The following is a 25,750-nucleotide window of genomic DNA, read 5'->3' as shown; positions in this document are numbered from 1 at the left end:
ATTTCAGAGACTATGGTAAGACAGAATTGTTATAGTGGTAGACAGCGATTACAAGCGTAGAGGTGAAATTAAAAGTAGTTGAGAAATAGTTGATGAATTTTGTCGGCAGCTTTTCATTCAGGCCTAGAGCTCTTCCCTCGTGAAAGAACCGTACTGAGAATCTTTATTTCTGTCGGCCAAGTTTGAATTAGCGTCCGTCATACAAGTATCTAATAGTAGCAAGCGTTATTATTCAATGTCCACTAGCTTCTACTGCCACTGCTGCTGTATTGTTTCAGCCAGAGTTGCACGTAATGATCTGTTTTTGAAATTATACGTGCCACATTTACAGTAACCAGAAATGTGCTGTACTAGATTTGAAGTTCCCTTTACGGAGTGGATGCCATAGTTCTAATAATACAAACACTTGAAGAGCGCATTCCAATCGACTGCACAGATTTGTGCGTGGGAGCTGATAAGTACGACTCCTGGCTTGCATCCACTATGGTACTTTTTATTACTGTACCACTTCAGAGTAAGAGTTGCATAGCAATATACGCATTCTTCTCTCAACGTCTACGCATTCTTTGCGGTAACTGCTTTGCTGAATAGATTTCCAGAGTATTTGCTTTGTAGCCTAGTTGTATGTACTGCAGCTCCGTCTCGATCCTCGAAAACAAATATCCTGTGAAATGTTGTGATATTACCAAGCACGTTTGAGTAATGGTTAGCATTACTACCTTATATTTGTAAGACCCGGAGTTTGTTTCCAAGGACCGGCTGATTTGGGTTTTTCATGATTTCCCACGCCCATGCAGGCGAATGCTGGGATAGTAGGCCTACTAGTTGAAAAGGTTACAACCCGTCTCCTTCCAAATTCTAATGAACAATTCATTATCTTACGTCTTTACCATAGCATTTACCGTGATAAGCCTGCCATATATTCTGGAAGTATCGCACCGGGCAAAATATGCCTTCTGTGGGCATCAGGGTTGCCAACTTAAAAAAATACAGAAGACTAGGAGTAGACAAAATTTCACATAAAATTGACAAATTATTCAGTTCAGTTACTGAAAACAACTTTATTCCGCATTTTGTCAGTTAGGCTCAAATTAAGAATATTTTAAGAGATATTTTACATCACGCTATAATTTCCTGCCATTTAATAAATTGTAAAAATTCCTTGCATGAGTAGTTGAAATTCGCTGCAATTTGTAGTTCCGATTTGATTGGATGTGTCCCGCTCCTGTTTCGAAGATGTGTCCACTTAGGTAGGCAGCATACTGTATCAGACATTCCGTCTCGGACAGGACGGTTTTGTCTCTGACCGTTCGATATAACAGTGATTACACCTGCTGCATATAGGACGGATGTCCGATGCAGTATGCTCCAGCCTCATAAGAATATGTGTAATCGCAGTCACATCGAACGTCCGAGACAAAACTGTTCTGTCCGAGACAGAATATCCGAAGCATATGCTGCCCAACACTCTGTGTGAGCATTACTACTGTATTATATGTGCTGGAAACAAAACTCATCATTTGTTTTCCAAATTTGTAATACTAACATTGTTTGATTTTAAACTGGTGAGCACTGAAACCCGTATTTCTGATAAGCATTACCTTCTACAGAGACTATCTGTAGAATAACAAAATTCACAAAATAACTCATCTTTATTCACTGCAAAATTGACTGTTTGAAATAAAGTTTCTTACATTTTGCAAAAAAGGAAGAAAAACTCCCTTAGAGAAGAAAAATACTGGAGCCGAGAGACTGTTAAAACCAACCTCAGTGTGCAAGACTGAGGACCACGACATTTTGGAAGAAGCTGAAAACAAAATTAAAAGTGTTGTTATACTAGATTTTCGAAGCAGGTTAAAAGTTATGAACAATAAAATATAGTATATTGCGACAAATTAGTTACCAACAATACTTTTCTTACCTCATTACAATTTAATTAAGTTTATTTATATTGTCTAATTCAGATTTGTTGTTTCAAATTTATTTTTAACAACGAAAAATAATATTGTAAGGGGGTGTGGGTGTATGTGTGTGTATGTAATGTGTGTATGTGGTTGTGTAATGTGTGTGCGTGTGGTTATGTATGTACTGTATGTATGTATGTATTTATTTTGTGAATGAATTGCATAATTATATAGTACATAATATATAATGTTATTTGTACGGACTGGTTGTTTTCCTTAACTTGATTACGTGGTTCGAGCGCATCAGCATGCTGGTCATCCTGTTGAACTGCGTGACGCTGGGCATGTACCGGCCCTGTCTGGACGAAAACGGCTGCGAATCTAACCGCTGCAAGATCCTACAGGTAGGTACCAACTTACTTTTATCATTTTGTCCTTTGAGAGAGGTGGTCTGATACGGATATATGTTTGTCTGTTTTCTACATTCTTTGAGATTAATATTAAGGATATTATAATATTAATCGAAAGAGAGTGCATTGGTTTTCTATGGCGAGCCTATGTGGAATTTGTTCTGAACTAATCATAACTGAAGCAGGTTTACTCTTAATGCGATCTTTTCGTTTAGAGCAGCCGTACAAATTTTCATTAGAATCAGGAAATGTAATACTTTCTAAGTTTCATTAGTTTTTTTTTTTACATTATTGTGCTCACAAAATTTACACTTTTGAACGGTCCCATAATTTCTCTATAGTCATGGAAATATAAACAAGTCTGTAGTAGTATATGATAATTAAATGTTTAATATACAGAGACAGTGATTAAGTTATTGTGAACACAAGAATTTCATCTCAAATTAAAATCATTAAAATGAGTTGACAGGAAGTTAAAACTTGTATTCGAAATCTGGATACTAATGCCTTTCTGACTATACTGGCATAAATATGCCCCGTGCCTTAGCGTCGTGGTCTAAGGAATCATACCTGATCTAGCGTTACGGAATGAGCACTGGTTCGAGTCCTCATAGAGGAAGATTTTTTCTCTTGAAATTTCGACCAGTGTATACCCAGCATCGTGATGAATTTGGGAAGCTACGACAGGTAGCGAAATCCGGTTTCAAAAACCAGCTGTAATGGCTGGGGCATCATCGTGCTGATCACACAATACCTCCGTTCTTGTTGGATGATCTTTCACCTCTGCTGAGGCATGCGGAAGTGAGGCCATCAGTCGACTGGTCGGCCTTGGCCCTTCATGGTCTATCGCGCTATGTATTACATTATATGCATAACACCGAGACAAGTCATTTGCGTCTTCTTTATACCAGGTTTTGCAATTCCGCACATTCACATTCACTCTGTATACATACAGAGTACCCACAATGAAGTCTGAAATGCAAAAGGCTTTAGTTACTTTATACACGAGCTCAGTTGAAGGCGTACAGCTAACAATGTTAAGGTTGGGAGTTCGAATCTCTCACCGTGCATGTTGTTTAAATACGTGTGTTTAGGTATGAGAACCACGGAATATGTCACAATTTGTTTAACTTACTCAACGCCGTTCAAAAATATTCCAGAAACTAAAGAATGTAAAACATTTAAAAAAAAAAAGTCATCACTATCGCTTTCAATTCCATTGAGCTGTATACTTTGCGGCTTGTGAAGTGCAATATGCTGGGAGGTGTCATAATGCTCTGTAGAGTGGGGATAGCTGTCGAGCGGGTAATATAAAACGGTTGTGGTTTTTGCACTAATACTTAAATGCTTGCAAATAAATAAGCGTAATATGTCATTATAAAATATATCACTACAAACTAGCACACCATACATTACTTTTCTTCAAAAAGTAATAAAATGCCTAATATCAATTGATGTTAACTCTCCTTGAACATCTAGTAAAGTTTAGAGTTCACCATTTTCAGTGAGGTAGGCGCATATGTCTCACTCTAGAAGCATATAAGTTTCATGTTTATTCTTGCGTTGAAATCCCCTATTAATCGGCACCGCAATTTCGCTTGATTCCCGCTTGGACTGATAACTTGGTTGGATTTTTTCCAAGGTTTTTCCCAACCGTAAGGCGAATGTCAGGTAATCTTTGGAGAATCCTTGGCCTCATCTCGCCAAATACCATTTCGCTATCACCAATCCCATCGACGCTAAATGACCTAGTAGTTGATACAGCGTCGTTAAATAACAAACTTATAAAAATTCGCCTGGATTGGTTCACCAAGCGAGTATCCATAAGTCACCTCTTTAAGAGTAGTCCTACCCCCGCACAGAAGGCCTTTGCCCAACATGATACATCATGGCTATATCATTCATTCATTCAATAAATCCTCGTAACTATATAGGACGTTAAGAGAAATAATAGTATGTAGGGAATTCATGGCCGGAGAAGTCTACTTACGACGCTGATCGTGCCATATAGAAGAGAGCTTGGTATTTTATTTTTGTTTTTCTTTGTCGCATTTTATTTTGCGACTTCTTAAATTTTATTCTATTTTCATATATTGATATTCAAACTTTTATTGAACAAATACTTTACAATAATGTTTCAAATAGCGACCACCTAATTACTTAAGTCTGTACAACTCGTAAGAGCTTTAGCTTCGATTTTTATATTCATAAAGTATATAAACAATTCATAATTGTTCAGATATAGACCTTCCTTGTAACTATCCGTTTGTTTATCTCAAGAAGAAAATAGATCAAATCTTCGAAATATTATGAATTTTTAGTAACGCCATGCTGTGTAGGCAACTTCTCTGCCTTGTCCGTGTGGCATGTGACCTACTCTCCAGGCGTATAGACTCAGTGTGCCGACCTATCAAAGGAGAAAACAATGATCGAAGTGTTCTTCGATATCCAGAATCTCGTACATTTTGAGTTTATTCCTGAGGGTCGAGCTGTCAGTAAGGAGACGTATGTTGCAATAAAATTCGTCAACGTCTTCGTGATGCAGTTCGACGAAAATGACCCAGTTTGTGGTAAGGACAACCATGACACTACCCTAGCACATCGATCGCTCTTGGTAGTAAGCGAATTCCTCGCAAAACACAAAATACCTGTCCATCCACAGCCATCATATTCTCCAGATCTTACTCCAGCAGATTTATACCTATTTCCAAAGGTCAAATCTCTACTCAAGGGATGGCAGTTTGCATCAGTCGAAGAGGTGAAAATTCATGCGACACGCGCTCTGCGGGAAGTGATCAAAGATGAGCTGCAGGAATGTTTCGAGAAGTGGTATGGACGCTGACAGAAGTGTGTCACTACCCAGGGGGCGTATTTTGAAGGTGATGTTGTGTAAATTGTTACATTTCATCTGCAACAAAGGTATCTACACATGTTCGGTCACTTTTTGACTCTACTAATATACTTCATCAGCAGTATAAAAGTTCTAAGCTGCCTCTTCTATTGCTGGTTCCCTCATTTACAAATGAACTATAAAACAATGCTGGTCGCTAATAAATTGAAATGTAATCTGCTAAAATTTCCTGGAAACACAAACTTCTGTTCTCAGCCTGCACTGGAGTTTGGTACACGAAACTCTGGAGATGCCACTACAAAATAATCAGCGGTTTCAGATCTAGGAACCACTTTTAGCCAAGCGATAAGATCTCAGTTACCGATCGGTCGATGTGCAGATTTTGTACTATGAAGTCGTGCAGAAGTGCAAAGAAATAAACAGAAAAATACTCTTATAATAACAGAGTATCTACTTTCAGGTGGAAGCAGAGTCGTAAGTAGTCGTATCCGACCACAGGCTCGCCCCGACGGTCAGTACAACCCACCGAATTCTTTTACATATTAATCACATCCTGCATATACTGTGTATATGTAGTAAAACCTACTTGAAAGAGTGTAATAAAATAGTGTTGTGTATACGTAGGCTAACAAAGATATTTTTCACTAAGCAGTGCGTACGTACTCATTCATGCTCCTTTATGGCTCTGCAAGTCATAAAATATATCATCCCCACAAGTGTCATTCTGGTGGCGGTAGTACTGTCCCTTATTTAATTATTCCCATTCACAATGGAAATTAAACATAACCATAACATACGAGTAAACAGAGAAGTTTGCGTCCAGGCTACCAAATGGGATCATTCACAATGATTCACATAAGCAATGACGAAAACATTACCGTAAGACGGTAACATGAATGTTTGCAAACTCCAAACTTTCATGCTTATGCTTACGTGATTTGCAAACAGAACACAATCGTGGAGCGCTGAAGTATACGACAGAATAGGAGGAAATGGCGTCGTTGTTATGTTTCCATGGTTACCAAGTATGTTTGCTGTTATGTTTATGTTCCCATCGTGAATGATGGTATTACTTCTTGATTTTACCGTAACATTTATATTCTTAAGTTAACGCTTACGTTATGTTTAATTTTCATTGTGAATGAGCCTTTAATTGCAGCCGTTATTCAACGTTGAAGAAAAATATCTGACAAATTTTACCTGGAATCTCCTATTAAAGACAGAAACCTCATATGTGCCTTAAGCATATGACTTGGAATACATAGCTTTACTTCCGTCCCAGGACGAAGCCATGCTAAGGGGTTTTATTGGCCCTTACAATTAAATACCCTCCGGCGAGTTTGAACCTACGAACTTCCGTTTAAGCCACCGGAAACGAAAATGGTCATTACCACACGATCCTTTGGAGTGTTTTTCATTACAGAATATCTTGGAATTGGTATTTTCCTGTTACACTCGTCAGTAACGCCGACGTACGAGTACTGAGTCTGCACTTGCTCAGTAAGTTCCACGTGGTATAAATAGTGTTACAACCAGAAGAAGATCGTGTTTTTTTTAGAGGGAGATATTGTAGACAATGAATATTTTTACATGGCCCTTATAAAAGAAGTCAATAGCATTACAATGCGGTGAGCGTGCAAGCCATGGACTGGACGATGCATTTCTCAGCAAATGTTCCTATGCTGTATACAATAGGAGAGCAACCAATTTACTTATCTTACGAAATGAATAATTCTCCAAATGGAACCTTGACAACAACCTAGCATGAATGATTGCCTACGAGCAGAAGCCCTTACACATATTTTACGACCTGTAGCATTTAACGACCAGAAATGGACACACATAGCTTAATGGAAAGCATTGTCTTTATAATCCGTCATCTACCCTGTAGATATAAATTGTAATATAAATCTGTAATATAAAGTTTGAAACACATTGCATGTATGCGGTATATAAACTCACATAAACGTATATAGATATAGGAGCGCGAAAAAAATCTATACACTTCAAGGTGCAAAATATCTGAGTAAAACTCTAATATTCATGCATCATGCATGCGAGAGAGTTTGCCTGGATTTCTAACAGTTTAGTGAAAAGTATGTAAAAGTCAAGATAAATGTATCCCCTAAATACTCCGTGAAGGCGCTTGTGGGAACATGAAGGTGGAGCTCCATCCCCTCTTGATCTCGGTACTAGAATGATGTGGTGTTGTCGGCACCACTCCCCGACCGCCTTTTATCCCCGAGAAAGACACGGTACCCAATTTTAAAGGAGGCTGAGTGAATCTTTTTGGAAATATTTGCCAACGAGAACTAATTTCTTTTATAACCTGCAAACCTAGACGTCTTCAGACATGAATTTCTGCTGGTAAATTACTTTTGATGATCCTTTATATTACCCTAAAACTCATAACATTGTTGTCGAAACCTTTGTATATACGTATTATTTACATACTGTCTATCTGTCGTAGCAACCTACAAATTTTAAGTAAGTTTTACTAAATAACAAATTTAAAATGTCGAAAGAATGTTAAAAGTTCCAAGCTCACTATTTTCTAAAGACCAAGTACAGTATTTGAGCCGAATCTGCATCACTACGTACAACTTTAAATTCACAATACTCGTTATTCTTATTGTTTATGAAATTGACCCACAGACTTCTAGGGCGGAATCGTCTGTAGAAGTTAAGTTTAAAAATCTTTTAAAGGAACATTGTTCTAGGTCTGTCAAAAAGAAACTGACATGTGTTTTACTTTCTGTCGAAAATTAAATTTTTATATATAAACTTTCACACAACCTCGTATCAACTCGAAAATTTAAGGAACTTTCAGATTCAATAGTTAAACGAAAATGAAGTGTAAAATACATTTTAAAATGCTACAGAACTTGAGGACAACATTTCATTGCTTGCCTGCGCATTAAACTAAATTGTTGTTCCTTAGTCGAAGTATTTTTTTGTGTAATATTTCCATTTTTATAAATTGCTCGTTTGTTATCTACTGTAGGCCTATACATTTTATTTACTATAATCCTGCAGAAAGGATATATGTCTTATATCTGTTAAAAATCTCCTTAATATTTACTTAGGACAAGTTTTGCGCATTACAATACACTGGCTACCTTCGTTCTTGGCTGGAATTTATTCTACACCAGTTTGTCTATAATACTCTCTCGAATAGTACTGTTTACAATTATAGAGGAAAACGACTATTTATAAGACTGATATTATAGCAATAAACAGAATTAATGGCTCAAACAAAGTTCATGCCTGCGTTTACCTCGTGGCCTTGGTACCACGACTTACGGCCGACACGAAGCAATCTCTTTTACGGAGGAAGTCGCCATAAATGAATCAGCTACTCCTTATATAATATATTCGAATTGCGCCTTGCTGAATCCTTACCAACTATCGCTTTAATTCTGAATACAAAAATAACGGACAATTATTTAACCAACAGCACAAACAGAAAGTAAACCTAACCTTAACCACAGGCAGGTATAACCAGTTAATTGTATCTAAACAGATCTGAAACGTTTGCAATGACATTAAGTCCGCCTTCAGATCTCTCACAGGAAGGGGAATTCAAACCAATCGTTATTCGAAATCAGGCGTTTTCCTTAATAAAAAGTCATTTAACATATTCGAAATGAAAGTGCAGTTTATGTTTCACATTTTTTCACGCAAAAGACTTCAATTTTTTTTTTGTACCTAAGAAGATTACTTTACTGAAAGAGTGCCAACATTTTACTTGTCAGTATTTTCAGCGTTGAACACTTCGCAGTCTTGTCTTACAGATTGCTATTGTGCCTATCATTGGTGAATAAAATGGAAAAAAAATCAACTTTTTGTATTGGAAATAAATCGCAATCAAACAAGAGGAAGTGGGAGGGACAACAATTAAAAGGTACGCTTTTGTGCGTGCTTGCAAGCGAATTTGTGACTGTGAGGAATAACCTGCGTGACATCCAAGCCTTTTGATCACTTGTCTTACTAAGTTTTTCATCGTTCCGTTGAAGTTATTTAATAAATTTTGAAGTAGAGAAGACGAAAATGGACCTAATCTAATACGACCCAGATGAGGGAATAAATGTCGCATGGCGCAATATTCAGCATGTCTGCACAGCAGTAGGACAGAGTCACGTAAGATGTTAAAATCCTGAGTAGAACGAGTAGCAAGCAGGAGCGTCGCTATCCTCGCTCGACAAAGGATTCGAATTATTGGGTAGGCGAAAGACGCTCGAGTAAGCTCGCCCAGAAGTATCCAAGGCAACACGCGAAGCCAAGGCTGCGATTTGGAAAATGCAGAAATTTATGACGAGGATCTGTAGGTCCGTGGCCCATTTCTTTAATAGACATTCGTCTTGGCGCCTTAGGAAAACCACAAGCAAGAGCAGTCGTTTGAACCTCATTTAGAAAATTTTGAACCGCGCTCTTCTAACTGGCAATGACGTCATAACTTGGTATATAGTATGAGCATGTGCATTGTTATCTAGAAAATATTGAGATCTAGTATTTATATTACTTTTTTATTTTCGAATCAAAATTTTTGGAGAAATACACTCTTCAAATTCCTGGCTTGAATTTTCAGTCAGTCTCTATATACTGTACCAGAAGTAAAGCAAAACGTAAATCGCGAATGTTTCCAGCAAATATCGGTACATTTTTGAAACGTCTTACCTGGCCTGATGGACACTTTCATATAAATCTTTTCGTTGTTAAAATAGCGTAATTTACTAAAATCACGTTAATGTTTGAGCTTCATTCTCCTAAACATCCGACTAGCGCACATGGAGACAGAGGAATTCACAGGCAGATAGATACGCATGCAGGTCGTTGGCCTTTGTGTGGCAATAATAGTCTAGGATTGCACAAAGGGACGGATCAGTTTGGGACTTCGGACACTGTTTACGTGCTGATTGCCCTTTTGTTAAATGCGTTCGAGCATTCATGCGAAAAGCACCCATTGTTACACACTCGTAGTTACACCTGTCAGTCAGATGTCATGAAATGTCTCATTTTACAATAGTATTTTTAATTTTGTCGAATCTTGATATTGATCTACTTATGAAAATTGACAGACCAAATATTGATATTAGACCAGTTTACAAAAATGTTTCTAAATATCTATGAATTTGTTTTAACATTTTTTTAACTTCATGAAGTTTAAATAAGATATACCGTTTTACTCGCGTAATTCCCCCCCTTTTTTTTTTTTCAAAAATTCGTAACCGATAATTAGAGGGGAGGGGAATTACGCCATAACTGCAAAAAAAATATCGGGAGTGAAGCGGGGATGGTGATATATAACAGCAGAAAACTGAAGTACGAAATAATATTCGTTTAATTGTGCCTTATAAGTATTATACTTTCTACCCATTTTTATTACACCACTACCTAACAACATAGGTACGTGAAAAGAGAGAACTGGCAAATGACAGATGTTACCTGCTACTTGATTGTTTATCTCTCTCAAACAGCGTATTCCGAATCTCACCGGTCCGGTGGGATCAATGACGTCACGTTGCAACGAAAATAAGGAACAAAACTGCTGGAAGAATCGATGCTGTCATGGCGACCGTGTAAGTGGTTATCTGTGTTACGCTAGCAAAATTTTGCGAAATTTTCGCACTGCCATCTCGTTCAAAGAAAAGAGATCATGAACAACTTATTTCTTGAACCGGTAGTAATAACTGGTCCGTTGACATGTTCGCTCATAAGCCATTAACATATTGTTTTTACGTTGTGCTCATTACAAACAATGCAGCAGAACTAAAGCAGAACACACCGCCATGACACAACAGTGCACGATGTCATTCGTCTGCTAATTCCCGCCCTATACAAGAACCAATCAGATTCACTGATGGCGGCTGATGGAGACTGCCATCACCTCTGCAAGTTGATGGCACCGGTGCGACATCAATGACGTCATCGGTGGAATTCGGAACACCGTGATGCCATCGGATTGCTCACCGGTGAGATTCGGAATACGCTGAAAGTGCGCGACGCGAGAACCGGTTGATGGGAGGGGGTGAATTTTGCCTTTTGGTTTTCCAAGCGTATTTGTGCGATCCTTTCATTCCTCACTGACTGGATAAAGGGGGCCAAAGTTGTGATTTAAAAGGAGGAGATTGTGCTATAAAAATAAAATTCTGAAAATGTGCCTTAAAAATCTAAGGGGCAAGGAATACGCAAGGGCGGCAATTACACGAGTAAATACGGTAAGCCTATTCAAAATTTTCTTGCTCTTAAGGGGCCGTGTTTTACACACAGTGACGAAATGTTAGACTCGACAATAAACAATTACATTTTTCGAGGGTAGTTTGAGCAATACACAATACTCGGCAGTTACAAGTAATATTTATAATCTGAACATTAAATGATTAAACATAAAATATTAGCCTATTACAATATTTATGTTAAAATTAGTTTCCTTGCACACGAATGCAAGTGCGAGCTCTTCTTGTCATTTTGGTATATATTTACAAAGCGCCCGTGACGCAGACAGTTTTATTGCAGTCATAATAATATTATTATTACTTTCTTAGTCATCCAGTATATGTGGATTATTTGGATACATAATTCCTTTAAGGTAGGCTACCTCCAGAGGATAACAAATCCGGTGACCGTGTGAATCACAATGCTTTGAAAATGAGAGTGCGACTGAGAAAAAAATACTTGCAGAAATTGCACGATTGCATTGCAGAGTATAACATTGTGACATAAGACACCGTCTTTCGATTCATTAATTTCAAAGCCACGCAAGAACTGTGTGACAGTGGCTTGTTTCACTGTCTGAAAGAAAATGGGTCTACTACCGGACGACATGATACCGCACGCCATATCCCAGTTATTTTGAGAATGCATCGACTTTCAATACGAAACATTCATTTTCAGAGGAGGAAATCCTATTGCTTTCACTACTAGCATAGTCACTGAGAGGGAATCATATTTATACAGTGAAGAAAACCATAGCAAGCTGCGCAATTCTATTATTTTTAATAGACTACCGACGCCAATTAACAACTAATATCTCGTGGTTAATTTCTTCCTGTTGTTGACTTACTAGACATAGTATTTACAGTGTGATTGAAGGTGTATTTTTTTGTTTCTTTCTGAGTATTTCTGTAAGATATTCATGATTTCACTATTTTTTTTCAAGTGCCCTAAGTTCAATGTTGCAATGTTTTCTGCATGTCAGATTAATCTCGGCCAAATTGGATGGTATCTCACTCAGATTTCTTCCTGCCTCTAATTGATCTAGCTTCCCGAAAACGGTTCAGTAATCAGGTTATCACCGCATTCTTAGAGACTGCAAAACCCGGATATTTCTGTCAAAACTTATCAGTAACACGTGTATGGGAAAGACACAATGGGTCACAAAGAAAGCCCCTTGTTCTTGAGAAAAAAATTCTTCTCTTCCTCTGTGGCACAAAACTACACAGGAGATGTCCTATATTCGTTAAAAGGCAGTCATATATAAAATGATTTGAGATTGTCGACCCATAACAATCACTAATTTATTCTTCACGACCTGAGTACCGTCTAAGACTAAAACAACTTAACTCGATACCACTGTATTTGCACTACCTTGTATTTCCGACGTCCGCAACATCTATCGCTTTCTTCAATATAGGCTACGTAGAATTACGAATAAAAGTCATCAGGATTTCTAACGCTGTGTTTAGGTTTATCTTAATTCGATATTTAGGTTTCTCAACATACATTGAACAAATAGAAAGAAGAACTGACATGATGTGAGGTTTGTGCGACAATTATTTTACACAAGATGACATAAGACTATCTGGCTGGCTTTTGGGGGGGGGGGTCGGAACTGAAATAGATCCATACAAATACTCTCATATTAGCCCATGCAACGATTGTTCAAGTCCGTTAGATGACCCGGATGATATTCATTGATGCTGACAGGCGTACCATCCTACGTCAGCGCTGGCTGTCCCAATTCCAGGCGAGTATCTGATAAACTCTAGGAGCCTCAAGTTCCTAAGTTCTAATCCCGTAAGTACTACCTCCACGACTTGACACCAGTCTATTTTTAACCTAGCGGTATTTTAATGATAGGTGAAATGAGGGGGAGGTGAAGAGTGTTAGTGGAATTAAAGAGGGAAATTGGAATGCCACTATAAAATCCCTCTGAAACATTTTCCTTGTCCACCACAAATTCCATAGGAACCAAGCCGGAGATCGAATCCGGGCCACCTGCATGGAAGACCAGCAATTCAGTACCGAGCCACAGATGCGGGAGAAAGCACAGGGTATTTCATATAAGAGAACAATCGTGTATATTTACGTGTGTATCGAAACGACGTAAGTGGCTTTCATGCACTCAAATTGCACGGTCGCCAGCGTAAAGTCATATTTTCCGTATCTTCAATTGGTATAAATAGAGGACTTCAGTATTTTATGTGTTATATAGCGTACAAAATTATTCAACATAATCCGAATTAATAGACTAATTTTATTTCAAGGGCTTATCCACTATCCACTCTGGATTCACTGCAGCCTACTGTTTTCTTTTCACCCTTTTCTATTTTTACTTCCTTATTTTGCCAAAATTGTTTATAATCTCCCTGGGCGTTCTGCACATATCTGCAGATTCTATCGAGACATTGACCTCAGAGCAGGGAACTTTGTGGGACGAGGAACAACTGGCCGTAGTTTTGCCTGGAACAGGGTACTTCACGTACCGTAAATCTACTAAGTTTACTTCTTTTCCTGAAGAAGTCATGCTATGAAATTGTATGTACTCTTAGCATTATTTTTCACTATCTTCCTCACGCTAAATTTAATATCAGTGGATTTTGGCTTCGATTTAGATGACCGAAATAGCTAAATTTTCTCATTCTGCTAATAATGCAAAGACCAATTTATTAAACGATTTATAAATTACGAAGTAACAAAGTAGCAAGAATGTAAGCTTTTGTATCAAAATATCGTATATAATGTTTTACTTCTATTTTTCACAATTTAGACTTCTCATTTATCCATACTTTTATATCGATATATGTTTCTCTTTATATTATTCAATATTGTAGAAGGAAACATTTTTATAACTCGTATTATTTTTAATCCCTCCAACTATGACTACCTTATTTTACATTTTATTTGTAAAATTGACATAACCCTTCCTACCACACTACGGTCCTGGTTTTCTCTTAAGTCTCTAACAGAAATGAATACAAGAGTATTTCCTTCTTGATAAAGTCGACAAAGACGTAGGACTGGCACCCCTACTAATACTAATGTTATTTCCAAAGTTGGGAGTCTTTACTTCCCGCTAACCTGTGGACCGCCATGGCCTATAAACGGGATAACTTTAGTTATATTTTACAAAAATATAACGAACTATTTTAAATTATTTTTCCAGTCTTCCCAATCCCGTTCATTTCTTTGCGATCTGCAGAAACTTAATTTCCGCTGCTTGATATTGTTTGCTATCTTCTTGTAACATTACCGAGAATTCACAACCGTGTTGAAATTATGTTAAAAAAATTCTTCGCCCTCAAAATAAGATTATGGAAATTTACAAAAGGAAGCGAGAAAAATGTTTGTAAGTATGGTGAGTAATCAAAATAATTATGGCTTAAATATACATGGCTAATAGTAGGCTATTCGCAGATGTGTAAATTATTTCAGTTCTTAAATTATGGACATTTTTAATTATCAATGAGACGAAGATTGAGTGATAGTGAAGGAATACTGGAATAAGGGTGACAGAAATGATCTACTATTCGAAACAATTCTAATCAACGGTTATTTTGTACAAAATTTATATGAGCCATAATATATACCTCGTCCAATATGTAAATAAATACAGGTGAAGAATATTAGTGAGAATATTTTAGGAAATCCTGATAATTGGACGCAAGTGCTCTAATAAAAGGTAGTTGACTGATTTTTTCCCCTGAATCTATTATTTATTATTGTATATCCCTAGCGAGATTTTTAATCTTATATTTTCTTTACACTTGCACTAAACGAACACTTGGTGGGATACAGAACTTCACATTACCTAACTTTCCGTTAATTTATTCAGATTCTCAACCGTTTCAGCGAATGAACTGTATTTCCTTGCTAAATTTTTTCACCAGTCTGTAGGCTTACGCTTACGCCAACCGAGGAGCCCTTCCTGTGTAAGTAGTAAGTTACTCAAAATTTGATAAAAATAAACACGTAGTGGATGGAACCTTGCAACGAGGCTAGCAAATCTCTTCTCCTCAAGAGACCGATGAGAAATATCGACCAGATTATAGCCTTTGAGACTAATGAAGTAATTCTTTCTGAGGTATGCAATTTTATTCAAAATTAGCGGATTCAATACCGATCGAATGTAGCAAGACTTTAAAGAGCGATAAAAACTTTTAGTATGGATTAATTTATAATTAAAGTGAAACTAGAGGTTCCATGTTGTCCATTTACGGTACTAAAAAGAAATATATCCCTGATTGAGCGTTCTCCAGATAAGAGTTATAAATCAGCCGTTTCTTATTTTCCCAAGTACCTTCCTTCGACAACGGGTGTGCCTGCGAGCCAAACAGCAGCATTTCTTGCATTGAATTTTTAGAATGCGGAGGTCTGACTGCTATTTCAGATAATTAGAATGAACTATTTATAGTTTATTATGCATTTTATATGCTGTCTTGTGTATTCAGAAAATGAGGCTGGACTTATTGCGAGTTGAAAATTAGTCATTGAATTTCAGAAAATAATGGATTTGCAAGCCGATCGATTGAGATTACAGATGCATCTGACGGATTAAATATAAAATAAAGAATAAAATGGGACGAAATGGATTTCCAGATACCAGAGCTTTAAAGAAACCTGCAGAGGAAGCCGCTATTCAGTGCTGGTTCGTAGACTTTATTAATGGAGGAGTTGAATTATGATAATCAAAATATAAAATAGAATTTTAGAACTTTACTCCTAAATTCTGCATGGTAAGAACGTGAGCTTACTTTACTAATTGTAATTGTTACTTCATTCATATCCGTCAAGTATATTTATACACAGGGAAGGCGGCTTTCGAGAACCTCCTATCCAGCAATTGTCACCGCTCATTATTATAGAATTATTTAGGTTAGAACTAGATGTTACATATTTCTTGGTACAAATTGATATTCTAACTTGCTGTGAACGGCTCACGGATCACAGTTTATAATTCAAGTCGCTTGGTATATTCTGTCTGTGGTTGGAGGAAATTCAGGGAGATAACCGGGAGGGAAGAAAGCGCATGCGTCTTCTTGGTACTGCAGTCATCTTCACCAAAATGGCGGCTATAAAGCAGGTGCCTCGTTTTACGGCCCATTCGACAGTTAACAACTGACAATCGAAGACCGATAAGGACCGTCTCAGCAGATCAGACTAGGCAAACGGCATCCTTGTCCCGAGGGATCGATGCCTAGGGCCATACAAAGCTTTCATCCACTGTGACGTAAGCTGTAGAGGTTTCCACTTTTGTTTAGGACTCGAAAGTCCATAACTTCGAAACTTAATACTTGTCCTACAAAACTAGAGATACCAATTTACTTCCCAAATATTCACATTAATAATAATTCATTAATAACGGAGAAAAATTCACTGCGGTGCTGGGAATCGAGCCCAGGATCTCCAGTTCTACGCACTGGATGCTCTATCTGTGAGCTATGCCGAGGCTCAACCCACTGCACCGGATCGAACCTGTTCCTTCGGCTTTTCCCTTAATATCAACACCTGAATAATTTAATACAATTTGAGTAAGTATCTACCACTTTTAAATACAATGTTATGTTTTATTTTATTAGTTGCGTTGAATCAAAGTCAAGAGTAACAGTCATGAATGGAAAATTGTTGCGTCTGCCATTATTAGGCAATGTTTTGACACAGTACATCACTATTAATGTAATTTATGCAAAAATTAAAGTGAAAACGAGAGTACACCGAGGAAACCTACCACAACTCTGTTTTTGTCCACCACAAATTCCGCTTGGACTCGCCAAAAGTAAAATATAGACGACAGAATTATGCTGTTGAAATGTTAAATGAATCTAAATAAGTGAAGCAGAATATTTCGGACTTCTTCCATTGCTGGTGATGAATAAGATTTCACATTTCGAGTGTTGCTTCTACCATCGTTTTCAAGTGGATAAGGAAGGAAGATGAGACTCCAATGAGTTGGATATCCTACCGATCTTGTTTTATTCAGCTGAATACGAAGGAGACTTCAAAATGTTTATAATCTTATTCAGCACCAGCATTGAAAAATGTCCAAATTGCCACTCTCCTGAATAATCCATATAAAATATAATTTTACAACTGATAAACTTTGTAAATATGAAAGGGCGCAAATAGCCATAGTAGCTGACGCGTCCTTTTTAAACATCACTAACTATAAATCTGACAAATATTTTTTTTCTACACAGATAAATTTTGCTGTAGTCATACTGAGAGATAGTGATGTGAAGAAAAGTAGTTGATATAACGTGTCTTCGAAATGTAAAGTGATTTCACTTATTAATCGCCAATCTAAATAAATAAACACTGAAATACTAGATATAAATGTGCTACATTGCTGCAATATGACGTAGAGCCCGGAATTTTAGGTGCTAAAAGTTAATATTGTTCCTCGCTGTAGTTTATGCCCTAAAAAGCCATGCCCTAACTTCTTTCAAATGTCATTCTTGTCATTCAGTATTTTTTTCCTTTTAGTACCATTAAAGGTCTTTAATCCTCTTAACTACCACTTACAAATTAGCGCACGGTTTACAAGACCCTTGCCAAGTTCTTGTGACTCTGTTGTCTACCAATTCAGATCGAACTCTTGTGAAGTACACTTAAAACCCTCCTTACGGGCACCACATCTATTCATCTACACTCAGTGTCATTATTAACTTTTAGCATCTAAAATTCCGGGCTTTAAATATAAGAGGAATACATGTTACAGCCACTGCCCACATTCAATCATCTAACACAAGTATGATGCTACACTTCATTACTTGTCTTCTTTGGTGGTTAAGGTGGAAAATAAACTTTGAGTCCAAACCTGTCCCAATTTTTTGGGATTAGGAACATATTCTACGGGAAATAACAGATATGATAAAATGCGAAACAGGATATTAATATTCTTACGCAGGTTATGGGTAATTACCGGTGGAGTATGGCACAAGCTCGTGTGCATGTAGAACATTAATTTGGACTCGTTATGCTACCTCTAAATTTTTACGTCGACCATAAATGACCGCTAAATATCTCCTATTGCTCTATAAAAAAAATATTATTTTATGTACCGTAAATCTATTTTCCTTTCGAGCGAAAAAATTATAATAATTTTTAAAATGTTTATTAGTTAAAAGCCATATTAGTAATATTTTTCATCTGATTTAAAAATCAGTAGTCCTCCGCCGTATTTGAATCGCCAATTCGGACCTAATATGAGGCATGGCATCCAATCTACCGTAGAGGGCAGCGATTACAGCACTGTTCAGCCTGTACACCTGCAATGCACTTCCCACTGCAATACTAGAAATTCATAGCAGCTGTGCGCATGTATGAGTAAGACAGTGATAGCTTGCAGGTGTTAGTGAATTATTAATTTATGACACGTTGTACTTACGTAGCGTTTGGTCGTAATTTTAGCCTATTAATTTATTTACATGTAAGTGCTCATAACATTTTCAGCAGATTCAGAAAATTGTTGTTAGGAATAGGCCTACAGTACTATTTGAATATATGATTATCTTTTTTCATGTCTTACTATGCAGATTTTCGACGACTTCATCTTCGCTTTCTTCGCCCTGGAGATGTCCGTCAAGATGGTGGCGATGGGTGTGTACGGGAAGGGCACCTACTTGGCGGACTCCTGGAACAGACTTGACTTCTTCATCGTCATCGCGGGGTGAGTACAACTGAAGTGACTTTCCTGCGCGCTGTGCGGTTGCGAAAGGTTGAAAGACAAGGTAGATTTGTTGACAAAGTTCAAATTACTGAAATATGTTGTAAATAATGCTTCATGCTAAGAGAGTTAGAGGTGTGAACGTTTGGTACTTTGGTAGCAAACAGTAGTATAGGCTACTCGAATGTTGTCGTTGATATACATAGAACGAGATTTCTTCGATGGTCAGTATTATATTAAAAAATGTAAATTATACATATAATAAAGTGTGAATGAAGCAAGAAATGTACAACATATCCAGGACTTAAAATTAGAACTTCATATTTTTAGTACGTAGTTAACTTTCTAAATTATAATGAAATCGAAAATAAAATAAATTACAATAAACATATGAAACGCTAGAACACTACAAAACAAAACAAAAAATACACAAATGAAATTTTACTATTACTAATACGGGACATCATTTTATTTTTACTAACATTTCTGATATTAACCTGGCTATACCTTTGGATCAACGGTTGCTACCCCCTTCCATGACTGGAGTTCGATGGCGTAATATACAAACAAATCACTTTACTAGGTATAGGAGGGAAGAAAAGTAGTTCATCCATTTACTTAAACTAGGAAATATCACGCTTTTGAGTTTGATAATTTTCATTAGGTTTTTGTTTAATCAGAATACAGTACAGTATTAACAATGAGTGTTTTTACTCACGAACTGAGCTGTCCATGCGGACGTATTCATTATGCAGTGCATATTATACTATCTATAGCACATTAGCGTACACTAAAGAGAATGAAGTTAAATTGAAAAATAATCATAATATGGATATTTAAATACATTTTTCAAAATGATGGCGGTTCATTTCGATACAGGCTTCAGTTCTAATGTGTGTAATTCCAATTATCAGTTTCGTCCTTCGTACTAGTAACTCATGTTGAAATAATTCTGTACCTACTCTACAAAAGAGTACCTTACGTACTATAAATTCAATCTTCACTTCTGCTCGATCCGAAAAGATAAAATTACTCAGACATGCCATCTACTGTTCGTCCAAGTGATTATGTCGCAGGATCGTAGAAAGGAGGGAAATCACGTGACAGTTAATTAGTTAACGAGGCCCTTTTATTTAAGTTATTTTAAACAGTTGTACGGGGATAATATTACGTAGATGTCCAATTCATAACAGAAATTAATGTTCTCAGAAAAGACCTAAAACAGCCCAGACACTAGCCTTTACAGAGAGGCGAATAGAAGCTGGTGGGGAAAACCGGAATGCGACGTAGGCAAATGGACGACAGTACCTGTGCGAAAATGATGCAATATTGAAAGCTCTTTCGTAATTGGAAAACGCGAACATATTTTTGGAACGTACTGTGACGGTAAGGCTACTATGGCTGTATCTGTGTGTAGGACGGTTGAACTTCATTAGTAGAAGGGGTGGGAGTGAAGTACATTCAAAAACTCAGGTACAATAAAAATTGAAGTAAAAATAAAATGATGTCCCTGTATATAGAAACGAGTCTTGGATAATAAATTAAAGAACGGGATAGAAGTAAATTACAGACAGCGTAGATGACATTCCTTCATAGAGTAAAAGGATGTACCGTACAATAAATGATTTAATAATAAATGATAACCGCAAGCAATTGAAGAAATACACATACACACATTCACACAAATAAACGACTTGGGGCATTTTCAGCCAACTAAGAGTGTGATAAAAAACCTTAAGAAGTGAACCAAATATTTATTTAAACAATCGCATAGCTTATTCATATTTTTCAGTTTTCTTTATTTACACAATTGAAGTTTTCAAAAACTACATCCTTCAGGTGACCTCCACTTGTAATACACCCCTGAAGTCGCTTCTGGAAATTAGTCATGACATGAACATACAACTTCTGCCATTTTTTTAATTTAACTTTAAACTGAACACAAATCAACAAATACTCAGAAATGAGCCTGCTACAAACCATACTCAGAATAACATGAGAACGAACTTATAAAAATGAGAATATACTAGCTTTTATTCTTATCAAACATGAGTATACATTCTATACAAGATGAACACTTAAGAATATTCTACTATACTTCCGTGTTATGAGTATGAAATCAAAAATGAGTAGGTACTCAAATGTTTTTATTCTTACTAACAAGAGTATTTACTAAAAAATGTACAGTATATACTATATACTCTTGTTTATTCTTACCACCCAATGTATTCAATTTCATGCTGAATCTTGTTCTTTAGCTCTTGAATATTATGTAATATACAGAGTGAGTCAGAACTTTCTCCGCACTAGTGGAATAAGCGAGAGCGCGCTAGGTACGGTGAATGGAGTGGTACCACTGGCAGCGTTAGTGGAGTAACCAGAGCGCGCAAAGTACAAATAATGATCGTTGTTTAGTCAACTGTCTGAAAACAAGTTTGAAGCTCATAAGTGACACCAATAAGGCACCACTTATCAGGCAACTAGGCCAGGAGATAATGGGGTGCGACAAATCCTAAATATGGCAATAATAAATAAATAATATTGCAATTCCAAAACACTTATCTACTCTACAGATGTTGAAAAAGTCGTCCGTTTTCTTGAAGACATAGGTCTACCCGCTTCACCTTATTTTCAAAAACCTTGATCAAAGTCGTGGTAGGATTGTTCTGGTACATTTTAAATTTAGCTGCTCCTCAGAAGAGCGGATGATCTCAGCAGCCACAATCCCTGTTAAATTATTCTTTCACCGAAAACCTCTTCTAACAATTGCATAGATCGACGCCATCTTGTTGAAAGAAGCAGCTATTTAATTCAGTTTAATTTAATTTCCCAATAAAAGGAAACTATATCTGAGCAATAAACTTCAGAGATTACTTTGTCGTTAAAAAAATTGGTCCCATAATGCTTGTTCGTGATATGGCACACCATACCCCAATTTTCTGGGAGTGCAATGGCGTTCCATGTAGTGCATAAGGATTTTCGAAGGACCAGATCCGTGTATTCTGGGAATTTACGTAACCTGAAAGATGAAACCAAGCTTCGTCTGTAAAGAATGTCCTGTCTAACACGTCAACACCATGACGACGAATAAATCTTTGAAACCAAACACAATAATTTAGTCTTTTCTCATTATGTGTGGGTTTTAGTTCATGCACTACCGATACCTTGTACGGCCGTAATCCTAGTTCATCCTTTAATGCTCTACGCGTACTGGAATAAGATATGTCAGTTTGCTGTGCCAATTTTCTAACCGATTTTTAGGGCTTCTTAGCATTCGATCAGAAATGCCTAACAGTTTGTATTCCGTTAAAACTGTGGGTTTCCCAAACCGTGGAGCATCTTGCACGGAGCCTGTCTGGCGAAATTTATTTACCAGATCGCCCAATGTATCCCGATGAGGTAAATTAGAGTTTGGGAAACTGCCGTTTCACTTTTTCAATGTATTTGTCACCTCGAAACACATATTCCATTATAAAAGCTCGTTCTTCAACTGAAAACATTTCACGGAATGTATGCACTTGCTGGCTGCAATAAATTGAAGGGTCGTTGTGTGTATAACCTTGGCGAGGACGCGCCGGTATTGTTTGCGTGGCTATCCCCTAAGGCAAGGGAGAAATACCAACCTACTTACTTACTTACTTACAAATGGCTTTTAAGGAACCCGAAGGTTCATTGCCGCCCTCACATAAGCCCGCCAGCGGTCCCTATCCTGTGCAAGATTAATCCAGTCTCTATCATCATACCCCACCTCCCTCAAATCCATTTTAATATTATCCTCCCATCTACGTCTCGGCCTCCCTAAAGGTCTTTTTCCCTCCGGTCTCCCAACTAACACTCTATATGCATTTCTGGATTCGCCCATACGTGCTACATGCCCTGCCCATCTCAAACGTCTGGATTTCAAGTTCCTAATTATGTCAGGTGAAGAATACAATGCGTGCAGTTCTGTGTTGTGTAACTTTCTCCATTCTCCTGTAACTTCATCCCGCTTAGCCCCAAATATTTTCCTAAGCACCTTATTCTCAAACACCCTTAACCTATGTTCCTCTCTCAGAGTGAGAGTCCAAGTTTCACAGCCATATAGAACAACCGGTAATATAACTGTTTTATAAATTCTAACTTTCAGATTTTTGGACAGCAGACTGGATGATAAGAGCTTCTCAACCGAATAATAACAGGCATTTCCCATATTTATTCTGCGTTTAATTTCCTCCCGAGTGCCATTTACATTTGTTACTGTTGCTCCAAGATATTTGAATTTTTCCACCTCTTCGAAGGATAAATCTCCAATATTTATATTTCCATTTCGTACAATATTCCCGTCACGAGACATAATCATATACTTTGTCTTTTCGGGATTTACTTCCAAACCGATCGCTTTACTTGCTTCAAGTAAAATTTCCGTGTTTTCCCTAACCGTTTGTGTATTTTCTCCTAACATATTCACGTCATCTGCATAGACAAGAAGCTGATGTAGCCCGTTCAATTCCAAACCCTGCCTGTTATCCTGAACTTTCCTAATGGCATATTCTAAAGCGAAGTTAAAAAGTAAAGGTGATAGTGCATCTCCCTGCTTTAGCCCGCAGTGAATTGGAAAAGGATAAGATAGAAACTGACTCTGCTGTATGTTTCACTGAGACACATTTTAATTAATCGAACTAGTTTCTTGGGAATACCAAATTCAATAAGAATATCATATAATACTTCCCTCTTAACCGAGTCATATGCCTTTTTGAAATCTATGAATAACTGAAGTACTGTACCCTTATACTCCCATTTTTTCTCCATTATCTGCCGAATACAAAAAATCTGATCAATAGTCGATCTATTACGCCGAAAACCGCACTGATGATCCCCAATAATTTCATCTACGTACGGAGTTAATCTCCTCAAAAGAATATTGGACAAAATTTTGTACGACGTCAACAAAAGTGATATTCCTCGAAAGTTACCACAGTTCGTTTTGTCCCCCTTTTTAAAAATAGGTACAATTATGGACTCCTTCCATTGTTCTGGTACAATTTCCTTTTCCCAAATAGCAAGTACAAGTTTATAAATTTCGCTATATAATGCACTTCCACCCTCTTGTATTAATTCTGCTGGAATTTGATCGATACCTGGAGACTTGTACTTTTTCAGATTTTCTATCGCAATTTCGACTTCTGAAATCGTGGGTTCGGGTATAAATGGCTCAGCAGTTTGTATTTCAATATCGTCCCGATCATTTCTATTTGGCCTATGTACATTTAGTAGTTGCGCAAAATAGTTTTTCCATCTGTTTAGGATTGATGAAGAGTCTGCAAGCAAGTCACCATTCTCATCCTTGATCACGTTTACCCTTGACTGATATCCGTTCTTAAATTCCTTTATACCCTTATATAAATCTCGAATGTTTTTATTCTTACTATTTGTTTCTACCTCATTCAGTTTTTCCTTCAAGTAACCTCTCTTTTTATTCCTAAGTGTACGACTTGCTTCCCGTCTTTCATTGAAATAATTATCTCTATTCTCCTCAACTGGATCCTGTAAGAATTTCAATTTTGCCTGTTTCCTTCTTTCTACTACCATGCAACAATCTTCATCAAACCACGGTTTCTTTTTCTTAGTTTCATAATAACCTATGCTCTGCTCAGCTGCAATTTTGATACTATCTCTGATATTTTCCCACACGCTATTAACATCTAATTCTTTCTCAACTTCGTCGGAACTTTCTAAAGTGGCAAACCTATTCGAAATTTCGACCTGATAAATTTGCTTAGCTTCCTCGTCCTTTAATTTCAAAATATTGAATTTAGTAATATTAACTTGTTGCTCTACTCGCTTGGCTACTGATAATCTTTCTCTTAATTCTCCAATCACCAAATAATGGTCAGAATTACAGTCTGCACCTCTGAAAGTTCGAATATCTACTATACTAGTATGTCTCCGTTTATCTATCAAGACGTGATCTATTTGGTTGTGTGTCAATCCATCTGGAGAAGTCCAAGTATATTTATGTATATCCTTATGGGGGAATGTTGTACTTTTGACAATTAAATTTTTCGATGTGGCAAAGTTGACTAATCTAACTCCATTGTCACTACTAATTGCGTGTAGGCTCTCTTTTCCAATAGTTGGTCTAAAAATATCCTCCCGTCCTACTTTAGCGTTGAAATCCCCCAATAAAATTTTCATATGATATCTAGGGAACTGATCAAAAGTATGTTCCAATTCCTCATAGAAGCTATCCTTTATATAGTCGTCTTTCTCTTCTGTAGGGGCGTGAGCATTTATAACTATGATGTCGCACCATCTACCCTTAAGTACTAAATATGATAACCTGTCACTGATAAATTCGACATTTTTTACTGCTGATTTTATTCTTTTATGTACAAAGAATCCTGTTCCTAATTGGTGATTATTGTTTCCTTCCCCATAATACAACAAGTAATCTCCTATTTGTGATATGCCATTCCCATCTAACCTAACCTCTTGTACTCCCACAAAGTCTATTCTATATCTAGCTAGTTCTTTTGCTACTAATGTTACCCCTCCTGTTTTATAAAGACTAGTTACGTTCCAAGTGCCAAATCTCAAAACCTTATTCCTTTGCTGTGGTCGTGCCAGAGAATCAGTCCTATTCCGAGGCTTACTGTAGGAATTCGTAACAAGCTGTTTTTTACGGTGATGGGTTGTTAGCCCTTCGCCCAACCCCCAAGCT

The 25,750-nt window shown here is 37.1% G+C and overlaps 1 protein-coding gene across 2 annotated transcripts in view; it reads left to right on the top strand.

The window, feature by feature from the left end:
- Positions 1 to 2,141: 2,141 nt before the first annotated feature.
- The window catches only part of Ca-alpha1T (Ca[2+]-channel protein alpha[[1]] subunit T), a 267,876-nt gene continuing 244,267 nt past the window's right edge, over positions 2,142 to 25,750 (top strand). For both annotated transcript variants that reach the window (XM_069834966.1, XM_069834967.1), the window contains exons 1-2: positions 2,142 to 2,308; positions 18,920 to 19,053. In XM_069834966.1, coding sequence (XP_069691067.1) covers positions 2,213 to 2,308; positions 18,920 to 19,053 — 230 coding nt within the window. In that variant the 5' untranslated portion in view covers positions 2,142 to 2,212. The remainder of the gene's footprint in view (positions 2,309 to 18,919; positions 19,054 to 25,750) is intronic.

Source organism: Periplaneta americana, chromosome 9 (assembly GCF_040183065.1).
Source record: "Periplaneta americana isolate PAMFEO1 chromosome 9, P.americana_PAMFEO1_priV1, whole genome shotgun sequence".
Taxonomy (NCBI): domain Eukaryota; kingdom Metazoa; phylum Arthropoda; class Insecta; order Blattodea; family Blattidae; genus Periplaneta; species Periplaneta americana.
Note: the sequence above shows the minus strand (reverse complement) of the source record. Positions and strands in the feature narration are given on the sequence as shown.